At 35.4% G+C, this 22,872-nt stretch overlaps 1 protein-coding gene and 1 long non-coding RNA gene across 6 annotated transcripts in view; one reads left to right on the forward strand and one right to left on the reverse strand.

Annotated features, from left to right (window-relative positions):
• LOC120892965 (uncharacterized) overlaps positions 1-10,668 on the reverse strand; it is a 31,182-nt gene extending 20,514 nt beyond the window's left edge. The window contains exons 1-2 of one of the 3 annotated variants that reach the window (XR_005737822.2): positions 10,402-10,668; positions 7,216-8,788 (exon numbers count right to left, since the gene is read on the reverse strand). This is a non-coding gene — a long non-coding RNA (uncharacterized LOC120892965). Of the gene's footprint in view, positions 1-7,215; positions 8,789-10,401 lie in introns of those variants that run through there. The other 2 variants (XR_005737823.2, XR_013423937.1) reach the window with 2 other exon arrangements.
• A 411-nt stretch (positions 10,669-11,079) lies between these two features.
• Positions 11,080-22,872, forward strand: part of Il7 (interleukin 7) — a 53,241-nt gene continuing 41,448 nt past the window's right edge. Inside the window, exons 1-2 of one of the 3 annotated variants that reach the window (XM_005338038.5) lie at positions 11,080-11,214; positions 17,167-17,300. In XM_005338038.5, the coding sequence (XP_005338095.1) occupies positions 11,205-11,214; positions 17,167-17,300 (144 nt within the window). In that variant the 5' untranslated portion in view covers positions 11,080-11,204. Of the gene's footprint in view, positions 11,215-17,166; positions 17,301-22,872 lie in introns of those variants that run through there. The other 2 variants (XM_078016991.1, XM_078016992.1) reach the window with 2 other exon arrangements.

A 22,872-nucleotide genomic window follows, 5' to 3' on the forward strand; every position in this document is an offset into this window, starting at 1 on the left:
ACAGAAGATTTGATAAAAGAACCAAATCAAAATCAAAGACAAAAAAAATGTGACTTTGAAAAAAGTGTCTATAGTATTTACTACTTGATTAGACATGGTAAAAAAATGATAATACTGGACGAAAGATTAGAAGAAACTAAATAGTGTGAAGTATTAGAAAACAAAGAAATAGAAATATGGGACACATAGGAGACTTTGATGGAACAATGAACGAGGATAAATCCAGGAACAGAACACAAAGAATGTGGTACAGAAAATATCTAAAGAATAATAGCTAAGATTTTCTGAACTTTTAAAAGATAGATTTAAGAAGGTCTATAGATTTAAGAAGGTCTATAAATTTTAAGCAGTATAAATAGAAAGAAATCCACAGTTAGAAATACCATACTAAGGGCTGGGTCTGTGGCTCAGTGGTAGAGCACATGCCTAGCACGTGCGCCGAGGCCCTGGGTTCGATCCTTAGCACCACATAAAAATAAATAAATAAAATAAAGATATTGTGTCCAACTACAACTAAAACATAAATATTAAAAAAAAAAAGAAAAAAAATACCATAGTAAAACTTTAGAAAAACCATTGACAGTCGGAAAATTCTTCAAAGTAGCCACAGGAAGAGGGGCTGGTTATTTTCAAAGGAAGAGGGGCAGGTTATTTTCAAAGAGCAACATATCCTGTGATCCAGCAATTCTACTGCCTGAAAAAGTTTTACCATGTGTAGTCTCAAAAAAGTGACTCTTTCACCAGGATAAATACTCCCTGTCAGACAGGTCATTCCTTTACTGGAAGGCTTTAAATATTAGAAAGGGCTTCTTTTAATCAGTATTTCACAACTTTTGTATCCAGTGTTATTCTGAACATGATAAAATATTTGTATCATTTGCTAATTTCCTTGGTGAAATTAATCACACTATGATGACCTTAGCAACCAATGGTACATTTCTATATGCAGAGCTGAGAATATATTCATAAAATCATTTCTCACAAGCCAGGATGAGTCAGTTCCAGTATGCATAATTCTTTGGTTACTTCTCACCTATAGTTGATTATCTGTGGAATATTCATATTCCACACTCAATAGACTTTTAATGGTCTGTTATTTGCCCATTTATGATCTAGGATCTAAAAAAAAACAGTTAAAATTTCTTCTGGAATTTGTACCATAGTGTTAGGAAAAAGGACAATAAATGAATATGTAAAGATACAGTGTATCAAATGTTGATAAATGCTATAAAGAAAATCATTTGAGTTTAAGGTAGAGAGTAAATGCTATTTCATTTGGGGGAGACCATATGATTTCTGTGTACTCATTCTCTCACTCTTTGTCATATGCTCTAAATAAACTAGTGAGAAAAACACTCTCTGCACAGAAATTTGAATGCATGGAAAGTTCAAGTAGAACCTGTACAGGGTATAAACTCTATGAAAAGGGATTATTGTAAAGCAGAGATTACAAATCAAGTTCTTAAAGAACTGAGCCAACATTTGACAATTGGGAAGGTCCAGTAAAATATGCCAATTTTCAGCCTAGCCTGCCAGACTGGAAAGTTGGGTAATGCTGATCTTGCATTCTAGTGACCTTTAGACAAGGCCTGAGCTCTCTAGCCACTATAGTCCCCAGAAGGCTCAAGGCACTCGGTTTGTATTACCTACCTGGTTTTTGGAGGCATTTGAATTTGGGAAACTGTCCAAATTGAGTCATAATTTTTTTCCCAATTCCAAAATCTATTTTTTTGTTTCTAAATTGTTTCTCCATGTTTTCAAAAATCAAACACATTATTAAACTACAATAATTCTAAATACCTTGTGCAGGAGACTCTTGAAACCTACTGTAAGAGAACTTTCCAAGGAACATTTTGAGGAATGTTAGCATGATTATAAAATAGGTACATAAACTCCCTAAGTAATGTTGAAATGAAAAAAAAAAATCAGAAAATAAAATTTCCACCTTGTTAAATATTCATAACATCTTATATTAATAAATGAGATACATAATATACAAATACTCATACTGCTGTTCAATGTGTACCTGGCCCAACATGAATTGTTAGTTTTAGAGCACAGTTTCCTCCTGTGGCCCTCTACCCTATCAGCATTACTGAAATATTTTGTATTTCATATTCAGGGTATACTTTAAAGTATTAAAAATATATTGAATAACATGGAGGAGTTAAAACATGAATGACAAATAAGTACAAATATTTATTTGTCCATTAATATAGTATGGAAGTCATTAAATTATTGTTCATCCAATTTATAGAAAATGTATTTTAAATTCACAATTACAAAGCACAAATAAACTTCAAAATTAATAAGAAAACTGACACCTCCACTAGTTTATAAAGCATATTTTATGGACTCAATTTATGCAACATAACCTTCCATCTCCAAGACACTTACAAATTTTATTTACAATGCCACCTAGAAACCACTATTAGTCATCAGAAATATTGCTGTTACTAAATAATTCCCATCAACCAAATGTTGCAAATAAAGCCAAGCAATTCTGGAATACTATTTAGAGTCACTTTCCTCAATTTGAAATGTCTTGTTTGTTTTGGGGAAGTATCAGAGGAACTTTGACAAAGCAACTAAAGCTGATCTTACAATAAAAATTAAAACATTTTCAATTTAATCGTATTATTTAAAGGGAAAGGTTGATATAAATGTTTCATGTAAGAGGCTATCTATATTTAACTAAATTACCTTCTTCTTCATGGTCCTATTTTAGCATATCTATTTCTCAATGTAGAACACATACACAAGCACGTCTGGCTAATATTAGATCCATCTGAAGACCATTTTAGGAAAAAAGAAAGCCTCATCTATATGGTGTTGTTCTATCAAGATTTTATGAGGTTTGTGGATATTAAACAACTTATGATAGGGTGTCCCACATGCTTAGAATCATGTTTTGAACATATCCCTGTAGCTACTTAACCATTGTTGATATAGAATATGAATTATATAATCCTATCAGTGGGTTTGTTTTTTAAATATATGACTAGATTGAATGTATCTAAAAGGTGGAGTCAGTTCTGAAGAGTGAGGTATTCTAATTAATCTATATCTTCTTTACCAGTTGATAAAATCAGAATCATAAGTGTGTTTCCCACTAATGTGATATTGGTTATTTTCTTACTGAGTGTCCCTGATGTCTGGGGACAGTGCTTAAGAATAAAACCACCAATAGGGGTCTGTCATTAGGAAACAGAAGACTTAGTCACATTACTCATGTGATAACACAAGAAGCGTCCACTCATCCTGAAACCACACATCAAACATCTGATGCAAGACAAGCACTGTGCTAGACTCAAAACACATCACATAGGAGAGTCACTTGTGCCTTCAATGGTCTCACATTGTGGGGATAAAATTGTTCAAACAATTACAATATAGTTTCAACACAGTCAACCTATTTCACACAGGGGACTGCTATGGCTTAGATATGAAGTGTCCCCTGAAAAGCTCCTTTCATGAAGACATGATCCCCAGTGCAGTAAGTTCCAAAGGTGAGGCTTTTAAGCAGTGATTAGAGCTCTGACCTCTGACCTTGCTGTACTGGGGATCATGCTTAAAACACATTAGCTTTTGAGTGGGAGGTGATACATATTGTTTGAGTCAGAACTTATTGTCATGGAAAAGCAAAGTTCCAGATAATTCCATTTACTGATATGGCATAGTGACTTAGCTGCACTTAAACAATGGAAATTAGCAAAATATCTGCCAAAAAGGTCTACTTGCAAGAACAGATTTGCCAAAAAGCTTATCTCCTTTTGCAATTTAATATTCAATAAAGACATTATATGAAAAATTTAAAAAAGGATTTGTATTAAGTCACTTTCAAGTCAAAATAGCTGGGGATGTAGCTCACTGGTAGAGTGCTTGCCTCGCACTAAAAAAAATAAAAATCAATTCAATGAAACAAGAGTTTATTAAGGGTATCAAGAGCCTATAAAGATTTAGGGAAATCTAAAGTAAAAAGACAGTAGTTTCTAAAGAGATTAAAACAGCACAGGAACAAAACTAAATTTGACCTGATTAATAGATATTTCCTGGTGCTTTTATAGATTCAATATTATGAGATTTCTTTGAACTTTGCAAACTTTTTTTTTTTTTTTTGCACTTGGATACTGATCTTTGTGACTGTTGGAAATCCTCAATTTTGATGTTTTGTTTTGATTTGGTTTGGATGCATTTGGATTTTAAAGTTGCTGATTTAAATATGGTTGTTATTGAAGAATGCCTGCAAAATACCTCTAGTCCCAATTGTTAGATCATTTCTGAATGCATACACAGTGTATGCAATAATATTTAGTTTCATTTTGTTTATTGATTAGGTGTCATTTTAGGCCAAAAGAGCATGAAAACAAAGAGGAAAAAATATATATACTGAAAAGCTTAAAAAGAAAACCCATTAAATGAATGTGTAAAAACATTATTTATATTTAGTAAATGATCCTAATTTCACAGAATTTACTTTAGAATTGAAAAGTTATAATCTGGGTTAATTTAGAATTAGAATCAAAGTGATTCTATTTATCCAATCTAGATAAAAGTTTAAAGGTCTCAGAGAATGAAAATGATGTATTATTTTGAAAAACACAAATAAGAAGAAATAGAAAATTTCACATTTCACTGTTTTTTTTTTTTTTTTTTTTGTTTTTTTTTTTTTTTTCATTTTTCTGAGATTTTATTAGGAGGACTGTAGCGGCCAGTCGCAGAAGAGAAGATGAGAAGGAGGGGGAGAGAGAGAGAGAGAGAGAGAGAGAGAGAAGAGAAGAGAAGAGGAGAGAGGGGGAGAGAGGAGGAGAGATGAGGAGAGGGGAGGAGAGAGGAGGGGAGGGAGGGGGGAGAGGAGGGGAAGAGAGGTGGGGAGGGGGGAGAGAGGTGGGGGGAGAGAAGGGAGAGTAAGAGAGTAAGAGCACACATTTCACTGTTTGAAGTAATGTCTTACAAAGGAAAATCAAAAAAACTAATTGGTCATAAAAAATCTTATAAAGAGACATGAGAAGAAAACGTCTGGGTCAAAAATTAGGGAGAATTTCTGACAAGGTAAAAGGAATAAGAAAATCACAGGATACCGCCACCATTTAATAGGACATGTTACTCAAGAAATAATGACATTCTACTCCCTTGTTTGAAGAAATCATTGTCTCACACACTGTATTCAATGGCTTAGTATTTAAGACTCTTGACAATTTTTGTGCTCATGTGAATGTAGTTCCAGGTTTTTCAGATGCTAGTTAATTAAAACATAATTGGTATAGAGCAAAACCAGTACCCCAGGAACTCAGGAAGGTACAAAAATCTTTCTAGATTGTTATTTATCTACTTATTTACTTATTTATTTTTATAGTACTGGGAATTGAACTACAGGCACTCTACCACTGAGCTACACCCCAGTCCCTTTTTTAAAATTTTATTTTTAATTTGAGACAGGGTCTCCCTAAATTGCCTAGTCTGGTATTGAACTTAGGATCCCCCTGCCTCAGCCTCAAGAATAGCTGGGATTACAGACATGTACCACCACATCCCACTTAGGTTGATGTTTGTTAACTTCATTATTTTGCAAAATATCTAATCACTCCATGTCATATATATGAGTTAATGGATGTACTAAGAGTCCAAGGTAATAGGAAATATGCTGGAACAAACCTGCTGGAAGGGGAAGAAGACTGCACTAATTTTCTAATCTAACAATAAAGGGATTCAAAAAAGATGACTTTCCACATTGAAAAAAATACTCTAAATTTCTATAAAGTATTAGAATTTTGCCATATCAATATCAGTCAGTAATTGGTACTGTAATATTCTTTGATGTTAACATCACTGAGATACTGATTATCTATAAGGAAAGCATGCCAAGATCTGTGTATTTGATGTCTCTGTTTTCCACAGGTCCTACCTGGATAGAGTCTGTAACTTGAAAGGCATCCTGTTGACTTCAGAGAATTTTAAGTTGTGTGAGACAGTCACTGCTGTCTCCCAAGAATAACCCAATATTCTCACATAGTGAATTTATACTATAAAGGGATTTGTCCGTGTACTTAAGCAAAATGTTTTCCCATTTATTTCAAATACTGTGCATGAAGAAAATTGTTGTAGGTATAATCTTCTCTACTTATTTTTTTATATATATAAATGGCGTGGTTAAGAGCATAGTTCCTCTAAAATCTGGCATATAAAAGAAAGTTTGATTGCCAACAACACATTACTGACATACAAAAGGGTCACATAATGCAAACTACATAAGCTATAGCTGCTGCTCACTCAGATAGGTAACTTGGGAAATATTAGATTTCTCTTTTAGACCATTATTCCAGCAATATACAAGCGATTATCATAAGGATCACTTTTAAAAGAGTATAAAATTAGACATTGGGTAGAACTTTAGAATTATAAAGTTTAAGGGAAAAACTTAAAACGGAAACAAAAATGAAGAGAATATAAGAAAAGCAAGTCAGCCATCTCTGGTTTCTTTGAGTTATCCTCTCCTACTTGGACTAAACCTTTTTATTAATTAATTAGTAAGTATTCTCAAGTGCTCCTTGATAACTAAAGCTTCCATTATTCCTTACTCACCTTTCAAATCATTGTTCTCTTCCTTTTATTGCTACCATACATCTTGAAAGAGTTGTTCCCTCTCACTTTATTTCCTTCTTCCCTCGCTCCCCACAAATCTATGTACACTGCTCTTCTCAAACTGTTGTCATGAGGACCATGGATAATCTCTGCTCTGCCAAATTTAGTAGACATATTTTTCAACATTTATCTTGCTCAACCTCTCTGTGACTTCTGGAAACACTAACTGCTTACTCTGTTTTGAAATTCTGTCCTCCCTTGCCTTCTGGGGTGCTGACTCCTGACTTTCCGACTTTTCTGCCACTACTTGCCAGTAGGCACTGTCCCCATCTACCCTGTGTTGCTGTATTTCAAGATTCCTCCAGGCACAAGTTTTCTTTTTCTAATATGCAGGTTGAGTGATTTCATTCATTTCCATGACTCTGGCCATCACCAGTATGCTGACACGTACATCTCCAACAGAGTTCCTGACATTCTGACACGGCCATTTTGATTAAGCCTTGAGAACAAATCTTTTCATTTTGTCTCTTAAAATACTCAAAACTGACAGTCTCATCCTATAGCTGAATTTTGTTCCCTAAAATGAAGTATGTTTTATTTTTGAATTCTCCAGTAACTCTTCCAGAAAAAAAATAGTTTATAGAAAGCTTTAATGCAACTTTTACAAACAATGATACTCCAATTCCTACTATGAAGTTAGCAAAATCTGACAAAACTAGGCCAATTCAAGTTGAATATGAAGTACAAACATACCCTGACTGTAAGTAGAATTTCAAAATCCCAATATTAGCAATTTAAATTCAGCATTATGTTAAATGTATGGTTTGTTCAGTAATGCTACAAGAAAAAACATGACCATGTAAATAGATGCCTAGTAGTCATTTGATAAGATTCAAATTTTTCTCCCAAGCTCAGACTTGGAAATCAAACAGAGCAGATCTAGAGTTAAAGGTAATTCACTCCTCTAGTTGCTTTGTTTCCATTGAACAGGTCAATTAACTTTTTCTGGGCCCTTATTTCACTACAAAATGGATTTAACTTATCTTAAATCTCTGGTTAAAAATAACATGCCATCTTTTCCTTGCCAAACATTTTTCATTCTTGGAATTACAAATTTAACATTTGCTTTTCACACCAGACTGAAGCCACCTTAAAGACATGTATCGTTATTCATGTGTAACAACATTTGTAGAGTGCATGACCAGTTACAGAATTTGTGAGACCCAGTGCAAAGTGAAAATGTTCAAAAATAATTAAGAATTTTAACACAGTGACAGCAGAGTAGTAAACAAAAGAGGGGTTCTTCAAAGCACAGGCTCTGCAGAACTACATAGAGCCCATGTCCCTAACATTGTCTTTGCGTGTGCATGCCTGTGTACATGCATGTGTGTATTTGAAACAAATTTAATATTTGGTTGGAAAATTAAATCACAGGAACTTCAGAAAATATATAGGGTTAGTACAATATATAGAATTCAGATTCCTACCTATAAAGAGTAGTCATATTAAGTTGGACAAAGATAGTACAGTTAATAGGAAAATATTTTCAGGTTAAAAATAATAACTGACCATTTTGACTGCAGATTGTAGAACATTAAAAAGAAATTGGTTAACTTACAACAATTTTCTCTTTAGGTTGACATCATTTCATTTTTATATTTTTCTATTATAAGAATATTATCTTCCCTTTTAAAATTTAATGATAATAACTCATAAAAATTTATATTTGTCTCCTTTTGGCTTTTTTGCACAACTCATTGGTTCTAAAAATGAGCAAGCATAATAATAACTGCTCCATTTCTTTAATCATAAATCATTAGCAGTTTAGCAATTTAAAAATCCTTTATCCTTTCCCATCTGTGAGATAAATAATTGTATTCAATTAATCAAAATTACAATAGCTAACTTAAGGCTTTGGGAATTTTTACAAATGATATTGATTTTGTGATAGAATTCTCTATAATTTAATGTAGTTAGAAGGTGCATCTATTAACATAATCGTGAAAATCCCAAATGCTTTCAGAATATTCTCTTCAAAAGGCAGTGTCCAGTGAGAAATTTACATCTCTCCTGGAACTCTAAATAATTTTCCCCCAAAGTTTGCTTATGCAAAGGCCCTTATTCTGCCAGGCTTTATGGTGATTGCAAAAAGGAAGACAGATTTCCTCCTGTGCAAGTTGTTGATGGATGCTCTTGTGTCCTGTCCCTGAAATGTTCGAAAACAGAAGAAGGGAGGAAAAAGAGCAAGACATGAGTCATTACATGCCTCCATGCTTCTGTCAGAGATTTAAATAACTAATAAGTAACCCAGGCATGCTTTGTTATAGAATTTATATTCAACAGTCACTTCAGCTTCATCTCTCCCTACTCCCTACTCCTCATTTATTTCCAAAAAAAAAAAAAAATTGAAAATTGTTGGCTTTTCCCATTCTGTTCTGTCTCCTGGTCTCATTTGTTTCCCTTGTCTCTTCTACTTTTCTTCTAGTTCCTTTCTGCCTTCACTATACATTTTCTACTTTTGTCCTAATTCTGCTAGGAACTCTCACATTTACTTAAGGAAGTCTCTGATTCCACCCCTGTGAAACCAAATGAGAAAATGTTCTACCTCACAGGAAGTTTTGCATATTTGGGGACAATATATGTAAAATGCTTAGCACAATATTGCCACAGAGCAATTTTCATGCCATCATTCTCTCTCATGTTGTCAATTAGCAATACTGAATGCCAACCATGTGCTGACACACTGTTTTAAATGGAAGCAAGCTTCCCTGGGCACAGGGAAGAAAAGGCCGATATGACTGCAGCATAGTGAGGTTGAAATGGGTAACAGGGACTGTGGTAGGATCCCATCACACAGGGCCTTGAGGACCTGGTACACAGTGGGAAGTGGCCAGAGGGTATCATGCCTCTCTGAGAAGGGGTTTGGGGAGAGAGGGAAAGCTGGAAGATTCCCTGGACAGCCTTTGTAGTCATCTGCCAGGGTGTATTTGGAGGTGGCACTGAGACGATTTGCCAATAAATTAGTTGTGGGGAAAAAAAGACAAGATGAATCAAAAGATCCAAGTTTCAGGCTTGAGTCAGTTGTCTAACTCTCTAATTCATTGTTGTTTTCTTTATCTCCCTCCTCATTCTTTGTCTCTTTTCCTTGCTGCACTATTACAGAAGCTCTTTACCAAATCCAAGTTCATTCCTGCTCATGTGTCAATTTAGAAGTCACAACTCCAGAAACCTCTTCTGAGTTCCCCACTGTGGGGCAGTGGCATGCCCACATGATGTCATCCTCCTCCCAGCATCAATTTCTATATACTTGTACTGTTTGCAAGGTCTTCCTTCTAACACAAGTATTCTCAACATGAACTTTGGAGCCAGAATGTAGCAGGTTTTTTTGTCTTAATTCTCTCTAAGTAAACTGGCATATCACTTAAGGAAGTGTCTGATTCACATATGTGAAGTGCAAATAAGAAAATGTTCTACCTCATAGAAAGGTTTGCATGGGACAATATATGTAAAATGCTTAACACAATATTTGGCACAGAGCAAATGCTAAATAAACAATAACCTTTACTCCTATCATTACTGGTTTACATAACCCAACTTCATTTAAGCAGGATTTCTGCAAAATAGTATCAGAAACAAAACTAAAGCAGGAAATACTTGGGTAATTCAGGTCTAAGAAGAAATTAACTCCTCAATGACACACAATCAAAATGGATAGTTGGAATTATTAGCCATCCATGTCAGATACGCATGTGGAAGTTAGAGTAATTTTCCATGTCCTCCACTTTAGTTGAGTTTTGATTATCTAAAGGTAGCACTTACCTACCCGATTAGATGGGGCCGCAGAATTGTTTTTCCTTAAGGTCCCACCTGAGCAGGTACATGTACAAAAGAGAGAGAAAGAAACTGATTAGAGAGATTGGAGAGGCAGAGGGCGTGATCCTCTTAATCATTCTTCACTTCCTTTTTTTTATAAGATGACTTGGCAACGTCTGTCACATCCGCGGCAGAAGCGGCGACGCCTCCTCTGTGGCGTCCGCTTGCAATTGCCCAGCTTTCGCCTTGCACATTTGTGGTTTTCGGGGACACATTAACAACCAATGGTTTTAGCTCTCGGTGGCCCAAGAGTTGCCAAGGCGGTTAAGAGTCATCTGAAAAGTCTTTTACCCTGAATCGCTCTGAATCAGAAGGCCACCTGATTTCTCCTGCGGTACTTGGCAAATTTGCACCTCCCTCTGGTCCTGGTCCAGGTTCATGGGAAGTGCTAAGGAAGAACACGGGAGCCCAACAGTGAGGAGATGGTAAAGGCGTGCAGAGGATAAACTTAAAGACTGATCCTACAGATCAAGCCGAAAGAAGAAACTGAAAGTACACTGCCGGCTGATCCTACGGAAGTTATGGAAAAGGCAAAGCACAGAGCCAGGCTGTGATGTGTGCCGCCCCTCCTGGGATGGATGAAACAACAGGCGCTCCGTGGGTGAAAGAAACCAGCTGCAGAGACTGGCCTATCCAGCGCGGACTTGTGTCAACTCCGCGGAAGACCATGGTCCTGGAAGTGATTATGGGTGAGAGCGTGCTCCTGCTGCAGTTGCGGTCATCATGACTACGCCCGCCTCCCGCAGACAATGTTCCATGGTAAGCGCTCTTCTCCCGGGCGCACAAGTTCGCGCGCCAGGCGCGCCTGGGGACTCCCGGACGCTCTGCGATTCTCCCCACCCCCCCAGAGCCCAGGCACGTCCGGGAATAGCCCGGCTTGTACTTTGGACCTGCAGAGAACACTGCCTCTCCTGTGGTCAGCCGCTACCCACTCCTGAGTACAATGGTCCGTAGTCATTTGCATCTGGGTTTGCTGTCCCTAGCGAGCTGTGAAAAGCAGTCCCGAGGCTTACCTTCTGTCCCGAGACTAAGCGCTGCAACCTCCGCGCCGCTCAGCAGGGGCAACCTACAGCCAGCTGTCAGAGGTAGACAGTGACTTCCAATGAAAGTCTGTCTGTCCCTAGCCAGCTTTGCCCTGGGCGAACACTGAGCCAAACTAGCCTTACCCGTGCTCCAGGCAGCGCGAAGTTACTCTCAGGCAGCCTGGGTTCAGCGAGTGAGTAGCTGGGCTCTTGCAGCTCCGAACTTCCTAGAGAACTGAAAGCGAAGCTCCCTTGGGACGCGCTTTTAAGCCCTAAGGGACAGGTCTCCGTAAAACCCCGTTTTTCCCCCTCAGTGGGGCTGGGAGTTTCCATCTGGGGCTGTACCCTGCGCTGTTTGCTGGGAACTCAAGTCCTGCAATTTGCATTGAAAATAGCCAGACGTTGCTTTGTCCTATATGCTGCATCCTTGATGGAGGCAGGATTAAACAGACTTCCTTCTAAATTCCAAACCCCTGATGATATCTGCTAGATTTTATTTCCGCGGAATAAGGACTTAAAACGGAGAGGGACAGAATTAACGTGGGTTGGATCCCATTTGGCAGCCGTGTGGCTAATGTAAGGGTCTCATATAAATAAATTAAAAATACTGGAATTAAACAGAGGAGAAAGATATGTGAGAGGAGAGGATCTACTTAGGGAAACTGGCATGTTTTACCATAAGCACTTCATTAAGCTAGAAGACCTGTGGGAGAGGGTGGAAGAATAGGGAGCCAGCTTTCTGCTCTTCCTTTGGATGGTCTGTGTACTTCCGAGACTATTCTGTTAGATCAAGATTCGTTTCCCCTCTCATAGATATTAAAACACTTAGAATTGACATAACTAGGGGAAATAGCTCAGTAACAAAAAAAAAAGGGGGGGGAGGAGGAGCATGAGATAATATCAAAGACAATTATGGATTTGTTAGAAAAGTGCTCCAGAAGTTTTAATGTAGAATTAGAAATGGAGCTGTATCTGTTTTCTCCATGCAATGCCCTTGGTTTCACCTGCAATTACTTCTTTCTGGTTCTCGCCTGATTCTAATCCTTGAATTACCTCTTATCAAAAGTAGAGACATAAAAAGACAAAAGAACTCAGGGTGTATACTTTTAGTAAGGAAACTTTATTTTTGGATGTACATCTATATGAATGCATCATAAACTACTAATAGCAAACAAAATATTAAAATTCTGAACTTGTGTTATAATGTAATTATTATATTGAGTGGTTTTCTACATCTTGATTCCAAGTGATTTTTATGAGAAGTTCAAACTCCAAGACTATACATAGGAATACTGTTTACATCTCTTTCTTTGCTCTTTCTTTTGAGGGGTGAAGTAGATAAGCCCAATGTGGTGATGTCCACCTGTGATTCCAGCCATTTGGGAGGCTGAAGCAGGAGGAATGCATGTTCAAGGCCATCCTAAGCAACTTAAGGAGACTCTGTCTTAAAATTAAAAAAATAATAATAATAATAAAAAGGACTGGAGATGTAGCTCAATGGTAAAGCAATCCTGGATTCAAACCTCAATACCAAGGAAAAAATAATAATAAGAAACACCCCCAAGATGTGTTAGAATGAGGAGGAGAATCAGAAAGAAGTAATTGCATTAGAACCAAGGGCATTGCAAAGAAAACATGGAAACAGCTCAGTTTCTAAGTAGATGATGACTCACTATGTGATCCTCAACTATGCAATTGGATTTGGGTGAATTCTTCATATTTGAGGACAAAAAAAAATAGAATAGTAATAAAAGCAGAAAAACAAAATGATTAGAATAGGTACAAAGGGAATTTACAAATCGCACCATATCAGTGTTTAAATGACTTGAAAATAGAAAAGATTATTTTGTAGGACCAACTCAGATGTCTAATCATATTTATGTGTTGAGATCTTTTTTTTTCTCCTAGTCTCACTCATATTACCTACTCAAATAAAAGCAAATATTTAGTATCTTTTTGAGATAAGGATATATGATACAGTTTCTGAGCTTGGCCAGAAATTACCTTGGTGAAGTTTTTGCAGAAAAGGAAATGAGTCTTTTGCCTTCCTCTTAAACCCATGTTTACCTTTTTTAGGAAGTGGGGTGCCTCAGTAGCTAAAAGCTGAGTTTCTAGATTCCTTAACTTGAACAAAACAGATTTGAATCTTGGCTCTTACTAGGCACATTCTATATTGGAAAAATGTTCTGTGGGCCCCAGATTCTACACCTGTAAAATTTAAATGATTTTTTTTCTGAGAGGGTTGGACCAAGAATTGAACTCAGAGGCACTTGACCATTGAGCCATATCCCAGCCCTATTTTGTATTTTATTCAGAGACAGGATCTCATTGAGTTGCTTAGCATCTTGCTTTTGCTGAGGCTGGCTTTGAACTTGTGATCCTCTTGTCTCAGCCTCTCCAGCTTCTGAATTACAGGCCTGTGCCACTGTACCCAGAAAAATGTAAATAATTTCTGAGTACTTCATGAAATGATTTTGGAATTATATTCCCAGTGAAAAGAGGTTTGTGTAATAGGCATTCAATAAACACTATTGTTCTTGAATTCTGATAAAAGACTGGATTTGGAGGGCTGTAGAAACAATTTATTTATCTTCACTTTGACCCCATAACTTGAGCAGCTAAGAATTGAATGTATTATTTGGCTTAAATTAAAAACCAACAAGAATTCTTAAACCGCTATCATTCTGTTTAACCAAATTCCCTACTGAAAACAAATTCTCCAATTTCAGTCCCTTCAGGAGATTTAAAGACAATTCCACAAGCCCATACTTGCCTTGCATTGTTCCTTAGGGTTTGTCTTTTCTGTAATCGAATGAAAAGTTCAGGGGGAGGGGGAAGGGCAGAGGCCTATATAGTATGAAACAAATGCAAACAAAATAAAAGAAAGCTGGGTCTCTTTCCCATTGTGACACTGTTCAAAGTCCCCTCAAGCCAAACAATCTCATATATTACTTAAGTATGTAGTATGGAAGAAAAGATTTCAGTTGTAAAACTAACCAGATCTTGAGAGAGCTGAGAATCATTGAGATGTGGGTCTCAGGCCTGGGATATTTTTGCAGAATTGTCCTGAAAGCAATTTTAAACCTGAAGAGTTTCTCTATTTGAATGGCCAGGTAAGACAGAATGAAGGGGCTTAAGAGCTAAAAAAGATTTAAGAGATCATTTAGTCTAATGTTTTCATTTAAAAATCAGGTAGATAAAGCCATTCACTCAGTAACACAACCCACTATCCCATGAGGACAGAAGTCCCAGGTGTCTGTGTTTCCAAAGCCTCATGCTTTGTATTGTCCTAGTGTGTGGGGCTAGCTTTTTCACAATAACTATGGTAACAGAAGACTCTCTTTACAGGCAAGACAGATTATGTTTCAGCATTGAGAAATTAGTTGTAGCATCCCAAAGACTGAACTTTCCATCCAACCTCATTGGAAAGAATTGATAAAATGCCATCCAATGAAATAGTAGGTTGATATGAGTTTTGGGAGTAGTTATGACTGAAAATTGGGATGAAGAAGATGGTGCTTATGGAAAATAAAACACCTCATTTTTAATATATAAAATATAGGCCTCTGAAATAACATTTAAGTATAATGGTAAACATATCTCATTTTCACTCTAGCATTTAATTATTTTACTATAGTCTCCTTAAAGTTCATTCTAAATTATGTGCCTTATAATTTTTCCTACTTTGTCTATTTCTCCAAAAGTATAACTTTAGTATACCTGGAAATGAAAAGAGAAATTAAAAGTATGTTTCTCTACGATCTATACATATCCAATACCAGGTCAGAATTAATTGCCAGTAATTAATGAGCAATTCATTACTGTTTGAAGATCTTCAGGAGGAAGAAATGATAGAAGAAGAGGAAGGCGGAACTGAATATTATCACATGGAAGCCTTTTTTATGCAGAAGGCCAATGAAATTACATGTTATCAAAATATTAGGGCTTTTTTTTTTATCAAATTCTGGAAAGACAGTAAACTTAGGTGAATGTCCAAACTTGACACCTACTATACCTCTGTGCTACTTGCAGGAATATATATAAATACTCCTAACAAACATTCCCTAACACCAGCAACCAGCATCTGGTAGATATTTGATTATAAGTAACTAGGATCATAATCACTTGTCTCCTAAATGTATTCTTAGTTACAGTGCATACAGGTAGTTAGTATTAGATCTATGAATAGATTTTGTGTCTCACTCCTGCATTATATTTCTTTATATCAAGTGTCACATGAAGATAAGACATATGATTTAGGCGTGTTCCTTAACTTTTGCCTAGTCTACTTTCTGTATTTGTAAAAATATCAGTCACTAAAAGCATAATTTATCAGGGAGAGTTACTGATTTTTTAAGACAGATGATAACATATACAGTTATTGGAAATTTTATGATGTCCTTAACAGGTTTTAGGCAGTTGTCACAATATTAGTTCAGTGAGTGGAAGGAATGTTAATTGAACTCTTAATTAAGGAAGGTACACATGTGGAAATGCCTTGCACTGAACAAGCACAATTAAAGTTCTTTTGTGAAACTCCCAAGAACTTAACATAACTCAGAGTTCATGGAACAATGCAAACAAGACACTATGGCAGGCTGGTGAAGAAACAGATCAAATTTAATGTTTCTGGGAATCACTGAATTTCCAGTTTGTGTATTTTTACAGCCCCAAATTGCACCATTAAAAATTTCATTTCTTTATATTGTATAGCTGCTTCTAATGGGGAAGACTTATCTAAAACAGACATAATGAATTCACAGGGTGTGAATTTATTTGTTGGGTTTTTCTAAGATGGCAAGAAGCTGAGAAAAGATGTGTTTGAATAAAATGTGGATCTCTGAGTCCATAAATTCAGAAAATAATGAAAAGAAGAAAAGGGAGTATCAAACTACAAGTGTAATTCTATAAGAATTGGGGGCAGGGTAAACCCTTTAAGTTCCATCACTAAAAAGAAAGAACAGGATCACAGTGTAGTGCTGTAGAGATGAACCTCCCACAGTGCTGCCCTCCAGGGAGAAGTCAATGAATATTCCTTTAAGTGTACCATGTTTTCACATAAACAATCCCATGCCATACATCATAAAATTTCAATAATGTGTAGCTTTTTAAAACTGTAGCATAACTCTTTGCCTGCAGATACCTTCTCTTACAAGGATGTTCAACATAAATCCACATTTACTAAGTCATCATTACCCCTATAGTGTCTTTCAAAAGTGTTCTTTGATCTCATCACACCTGTTCTACACTTCCTAACAGAAATTTCTATGTTAACAAAGTGAATGAAGCCTGGTGTGGTGGCACACGGCTGCAATCCCAATGGCTTGGAGGCTGAGGCAGGAGGATCCCAAGTTCAAAGCTAGTCTCAGCCAAAGCGAGGCACTAAGCAACTCAGAGAGACCCTGCTTCCAAATAAAATACAAAATAGGGCTGAGGATGTGTCTAGGTGATTGAGTGCCCCTGAGTTCAATGCATGCTACAAAAAAAAAAAAATGAAACCTAAATTCCAAAATGTATTTCTAGTTTGGTTGCTATATAATTTCAGTGTCTAGAGTTCTTCCCCCATTATTCAGGAACTGAGATACATATTTAAAATTATTAAAAATAAGTGGTCATGCCCATTGTAAAACCACGATCAAATATAACATGACATAACATTTAGCTCATTCTTATTTACTGTTGAATTTAGTTTCTTTTAGGTATATCTTTGGAATTCCTCCCTTGATCCTTGCTCTGTTACCAGTAACTTCATCTGATTGTGATATTAAAGGTAAAGAAGGTAAAGAATTTGAGCATGTTCTAATGATCAGCTTCAATGAATTGGTATGTGCTTTTTTTTGTTTTTCTTACATTTTGCTCATTGGGAAATATCATATATATTTTTGGCATGCCATTTTATAATCAAGTATCCATCTATATTTATGGACAAAAGTGAAACAACTACTAAATAAAATGTAATGTACCAATAACTATATATTTTATTAGTTCCATCACTATATTTTAATGTCCTTTAAAAATAAATCTTTCCTAGACCCTAAGACTCTCACTATCCATTTCAGTCTTGTTACCCTTTATGACCAAATTTCTCATAAGCATAATTCATTATTACTACCTGCATTTCCCCATCTCACCTTTATGGTGTTAGTCTTTGTAGACACATTACATAAGGAGAGGTTGAATAACAGAGTATAACATCTAAAAGTCAAGGTGTAAAAAAGTGTGTAGTTACTTTATCAGAATATGTATACATGCATATATTTGCATATATACTTTGTACATTTGCATTATATATAATATCCTGAAAGTTAATTTTTATTTTCTGTAAACACTGTTTTTAATTAATCGATTTTATATTTTAGAGCAGATTTTGATTTATGGAATATTTGAACAAAAATTAGAGAATTTCCATGTACTTCTCCCTCTGCACAGTTTTCCTTATTATTATCACTTTGCATTAGTGTGGTACATTTGTTAAAATTGAGGAATTATTATTAATACATTATTGAATCAAAGCTCATAGCTGACATTAGGATTCACTGTTTTATTCAGTTCTGTGGGTTTTGGTATAAGTATAATATCATGTATCCATGAGTATTGTATCACATAGAATTCATTTCACTGTTCTAAAAATTGCCTATGCTCCACTGACTCATCCTTCCCTTTCTCCTCCTGCACTCCTGGCAACCACTGATCTGTTTACTGTCTCTCTAGTTTTTCCCTTTCTAGAACGTTATGTAGTTGGAATCATGCAGTCTGTAGCCTGTTTAGGCTGGATTCCTTTACTTAGAAGTGTGCATCAAAAGTTTTTCCATGCTTTTTTTGTGGCTTAATAGCTCATTTATTTTCTTATTGTAGAATAATATTCCATTCAATGGATAGGCTACAGTTTATCTATTCACAGATGGAAGGATGTATCCTGGTTGCTTCCAAGTTTGGGCAATTATAAATAAAGGCTTCTGTAAACATATATGTGCAGTGTTTGGTGAGAACATTAGTTTTCTATTCATCTGGATAAATATCTAGGAGTCTGATTGCTGAATCATATGGTGTGTTACTCAGCTTTTCCTCACTGTGACCAAAATACCTGACAAGAACAACTTAGAGGAGGACAGATGTTTTTTGGCTCATGGTTCCAGATGTTTCAGTCAATGCTTAGCTGGCTTCATTGGCTTGGGCCTGAAACAAGGCTGAACATCATGGTGGAAGGGTGTGGCAAAGGAAAGCTGCCTAGCTCTTGGTGGCTAAGAAGAGGAGAAAGAAGGAGGGGAGGGAGGGAGGGAGAAAGAGAAGAAGGAAGAGAGGGAGGGATGGAGGAGACAGAAGACAGAGAAGGGGGCCAGGGACAAGATATAGTCCCCAAGGGCATACCCATAGTGACCTACTTCCTCCAACCATGCCCCACCAACCTATAGGTTCCACCTCCTCCCAGTAGCCCATTCAAATTATTAATTCATGAAATGGATTAATCAACTGATAGTGTGAGAGCCTCAGATTCAATCACTTCTCAAAAGTCCCATCTCTGGACATTACTGTGTTGGGAACTTTGGAGGGCTCTTCCAGAGCCAAACCATAACAGATTATAAAATTATGCTTAGCTCTGTATATAACTGCCAAAGTGTCTTCTAAAGTGACTGTACCATTCCACATTCTCCCAGAAGTGAATAAAATCCTAAGGTTGTTCACCCATGCCAGCATCTGGTATTGTCAGAGTCTGGGACTTTTGCCATTGTTGTTTTAATTTACAGTTACCTAGTAATATGATGTTGAACGTCTTCTCAGATTCTTACTTCAATCTATGTATCTTTATGGGTAATGTATATGAACTCACATCTGAACTGACTTCTCAGCAATACTGAGTCTTCTAGCCATATCCTATAACAGCTCTGCATTTGTGTATATCTTTCTTTGATTTCTTTGATCAGAGTTTTGTACTTTTCTTCCTATAGGTCCTGTATTTATTTTGATAGACTTATACCTAAATATTTCATATTCTAAGGCTCTTGAAATAATGATGTTGTGTTTTTAATTTCAAATTCCACTTGTTCATTGCTGATGTGTAGAAAAGCGATGGTTTTTTAATATTAATTTTGTATCATGAAATCGTGTTACAATTGCTTATTAGTTCCAGGAGTTTATTAATGATGGTCTTTGAGATTTCCTACATTGACAATCATGCCATTTGCAAAAGTTAATTTTCTTATATGGTTTAAGAGATATATCAATACAATGTGATGTATTGACTTTTTCATATATAATCAATTCTTTACAATTACACTGAATATCTGCGTAACAGATAAACCCTCTCTCAAATATTCATAAAATGGCACAAATTGTCTTATCTGTCCCTTCCTTACACTTTCTCTTTCATATACTTATGTTGAAATGGTTTGATGTTCTGGGAAATTGAGAATTCTGCCTCTTGGAAGAGTCTGGGGAATTCAAGGTAATGTTGAAAGCTGTACCACAAAGATCCCTGATTTTGCTCATTGACAAGAAAAAAAAATGTACATACTAAACAATACATGTGCAATTTATATCTCATATTATTTTTGACATTGTAATAAGTGTTCTTAGAAATCTTTTGATTTAACGTAACATTTCCCATTCAATTTTATTAGCTGGGCAGAGGATCAAATAGCATTGTTTCAACCACATTTACAAATGACTATATGTGTGAACCAGGGATAGATCCTCCTTTTAAGAAGCTTGTATTTGGGTGGTGCGTAAGTTTTGGTGGTAAAGAATGCAAACAGTAGCTTTAAAAGGAGGAAGAGCAACCACCACCCTATTATTTCAAACATACTGGTTGTAAGCCACATTTGGAAATGAACAGACATACATTGTGGTATAACACAGATCAGTTTCAGCTGAAGGGAAAGTGAATGTTGGTGCATACTGAGCTGATTTCCAATATATTTAGATAGTATACCTTTTAAGTAAAATTTGTTGAGCCTGCTCTTTTCATACAAATTTAGCATTTGTTTATTTAGTATAATATCCTCATGGTAACTTTTGTGTACATTAATAATGATATACACAGAAATAAAATTTATATTAAATGAAGTAAAAAAAAAACTAGATAAAATTGCTAACATTTTCTTCAAGTGGACATAGAATAGAGTTATAGTAGTAAAAATATGGAAATTATTCTAACTCTAATCTGAAGTCCAAACAGGACACAGGATAAGAATGAGATTCATTCTTTCTACTTAATGCTGAGGGAAATAAAGGTTCATAATATATAATAAGGTACCTTACTCTATATGATCTGCCAAGCATGGAGTACAGATTCATAGAATTGGAGTGACTAAATTAAATAGAATCAGCATTTTAGGTTTCTTGATACATGTTGCCAAATTATTTTATGGAAAGTATGGACAAGTTTATAATTCTTATACATCCTGCATATGAGATCATCACTCTTGTCAGTTTTTATTATTTTTATTTTTAAAACCACCTGCCAAAGCAATAGAAAATTCACCTCTTGTTTGAATTTATTTTTTTAAAGTTTTTCTTCATATCTATAAACTTCTAATTTAAAAACTATAAATAAATAAAAAGAAGAACAGTAGAACAGAGGAAAGGGAATCGGGGAGAGGAGAGAAAAGGGAAGTACAGAAGACTGAATTGGAATAAAATTATATCTCATGCTTGTATGATTATGTCAAAAAGAATTCCAATATGATATACAACTAACCATAAGCTCTAATAAAAGTATTTGGCATTGAGATAAAATTTATCCTTTTAAAAAATCACAATTCAGTGGCTTTTAATATATTCAGAAGTTGTATAATCATCATTACTGATTCCAATATATTTTAATCACCCAAAAAGAAATTCTGTACCCATTACCAGTAATTTTTTATTGCTCCTCATTAGCCACTGGCAGACATTAGTATGCTTTCTGTCTATGAATTTCTCTTTTCTGGACACTTCATAGAAATGGAATCATACAATATGGATCTCTTTAATTGGGATTCTTTGACTGAACATGTTTTTAAGGTTCATTCATGTTATAACAGGTATCTATAATTCATTTCTCTTTATAGCTCAATAAAATTATCTTGTATGGACATGACATATCAGCTTCTGGACATTTGTTTCTTTTTCTTTGCTGTAATATGTAATGCTACTGTAAATACTGGTATGCATATTTTGATATAGTTTTTTTTTTTAAATTTGTACCTAGGAGTGGAATTGCTGGGTCATATTGCAACTGACTTTTGTTGTTTGGAGATTTTCAATTACTGCTTTGATCTCACTATGCATTATTGGTCTGTTGAGATTATCTATTTCTTCTTGATTCAGTCTTGATAGGTTGTATATGTTCAGAAATTTATCAGTTTCTTCTAAGTTTGCCAATTTGTTAGCATATAATTGCTCAAAGCAGTTTCTTATGATTTTTTATGTTTCCATGGTATCCCTTTTAATATTTCCTTTGTCATGTCTGATATTATGGACTTGGATATTCTCTGTTTGTTCTTAGCTAGTCTGACTAAGATTTGTTATCTTTTAAAAAAAAGCAGCCTTTTCATTGATATTTTGTATTGTGTTTTGGTTTTGATTTCATTTATTTCTTCTCTGATCTTCATTATTTCTGTCCTCCTGCTAATGTGGAGTTTTGTTTGTTCTTGTTTTTTTTCTTTTCTTTTTGCTTTGAGATGTGATACTAGGTTGTTTATTTAAAATATCTATAATATTTGAAAAAAATTCCATGTATGCATTCATTGCTATAAACTCTAAATGATGCTTTTGATAGATTCCCAAATTTTTGATGTGTTGGGTTTTCCTTTGTTTTATGAATTTTCCCCTTTTACAGTAATAAATTCCTCATTGATTTAGGAATGTTGTTTGGTTTCCATATATTTACATATTTTTCATTGTTCTTCTTTTCACTGAGTTGTAGTTTTATTCCATTGTGGACTGAGAAAATATACTACATGATTTGGATTTTTAAAACTTGAGACTTGACTTGTAACCTAACATATTGGCTATCCTGGAAAAATCCATGTGATGATGAAAAGAATATGTATTTTGCTGCTATTGAATGAAATGTTCTGTAAATGTCTGTTAAATCCATTTACTCTAAAGTATGGTTAAACTCCTATGTTCTTTGTTAATTGTGTCTAGACACATCTGTTCACTGATGAAAATGGGCTTTGAAATCTCCAACTAGTACTGTATTGAAATCTGCCTGGCCCTTTACATCTCATAATATTTGCATTATATAAGTGGGTGATCCAATGTTGGGTGCATATATGTTTATAATGGTTATGTCTTTTGCTGAATTGAAGCTTTTATCATATTTGAGTGTCTTTGAATCTTTTTACAGTTTCTGATATAGAATGTATTTTACCTGACATCAGCATAGCTACTCCTGCTTATTTTTAGTTGC

The sequence above is a fragment of the Ictidomys tridecemlineatus genome, chromosome 7, assembly GCF_052094955.1.
Source record: "Ictidomys tridecemlineatus isolate mIctTri1 chromosome 7, mIctTri1.hap1, whole genome shotgun sequence".
NCBI classification, from domain to species: Eukaryota; Metazoa; Chordata; class Mammalia; order Rodentia; family Sciuridae; genus Ictidomys; species Ictidomys tridecemlineatus.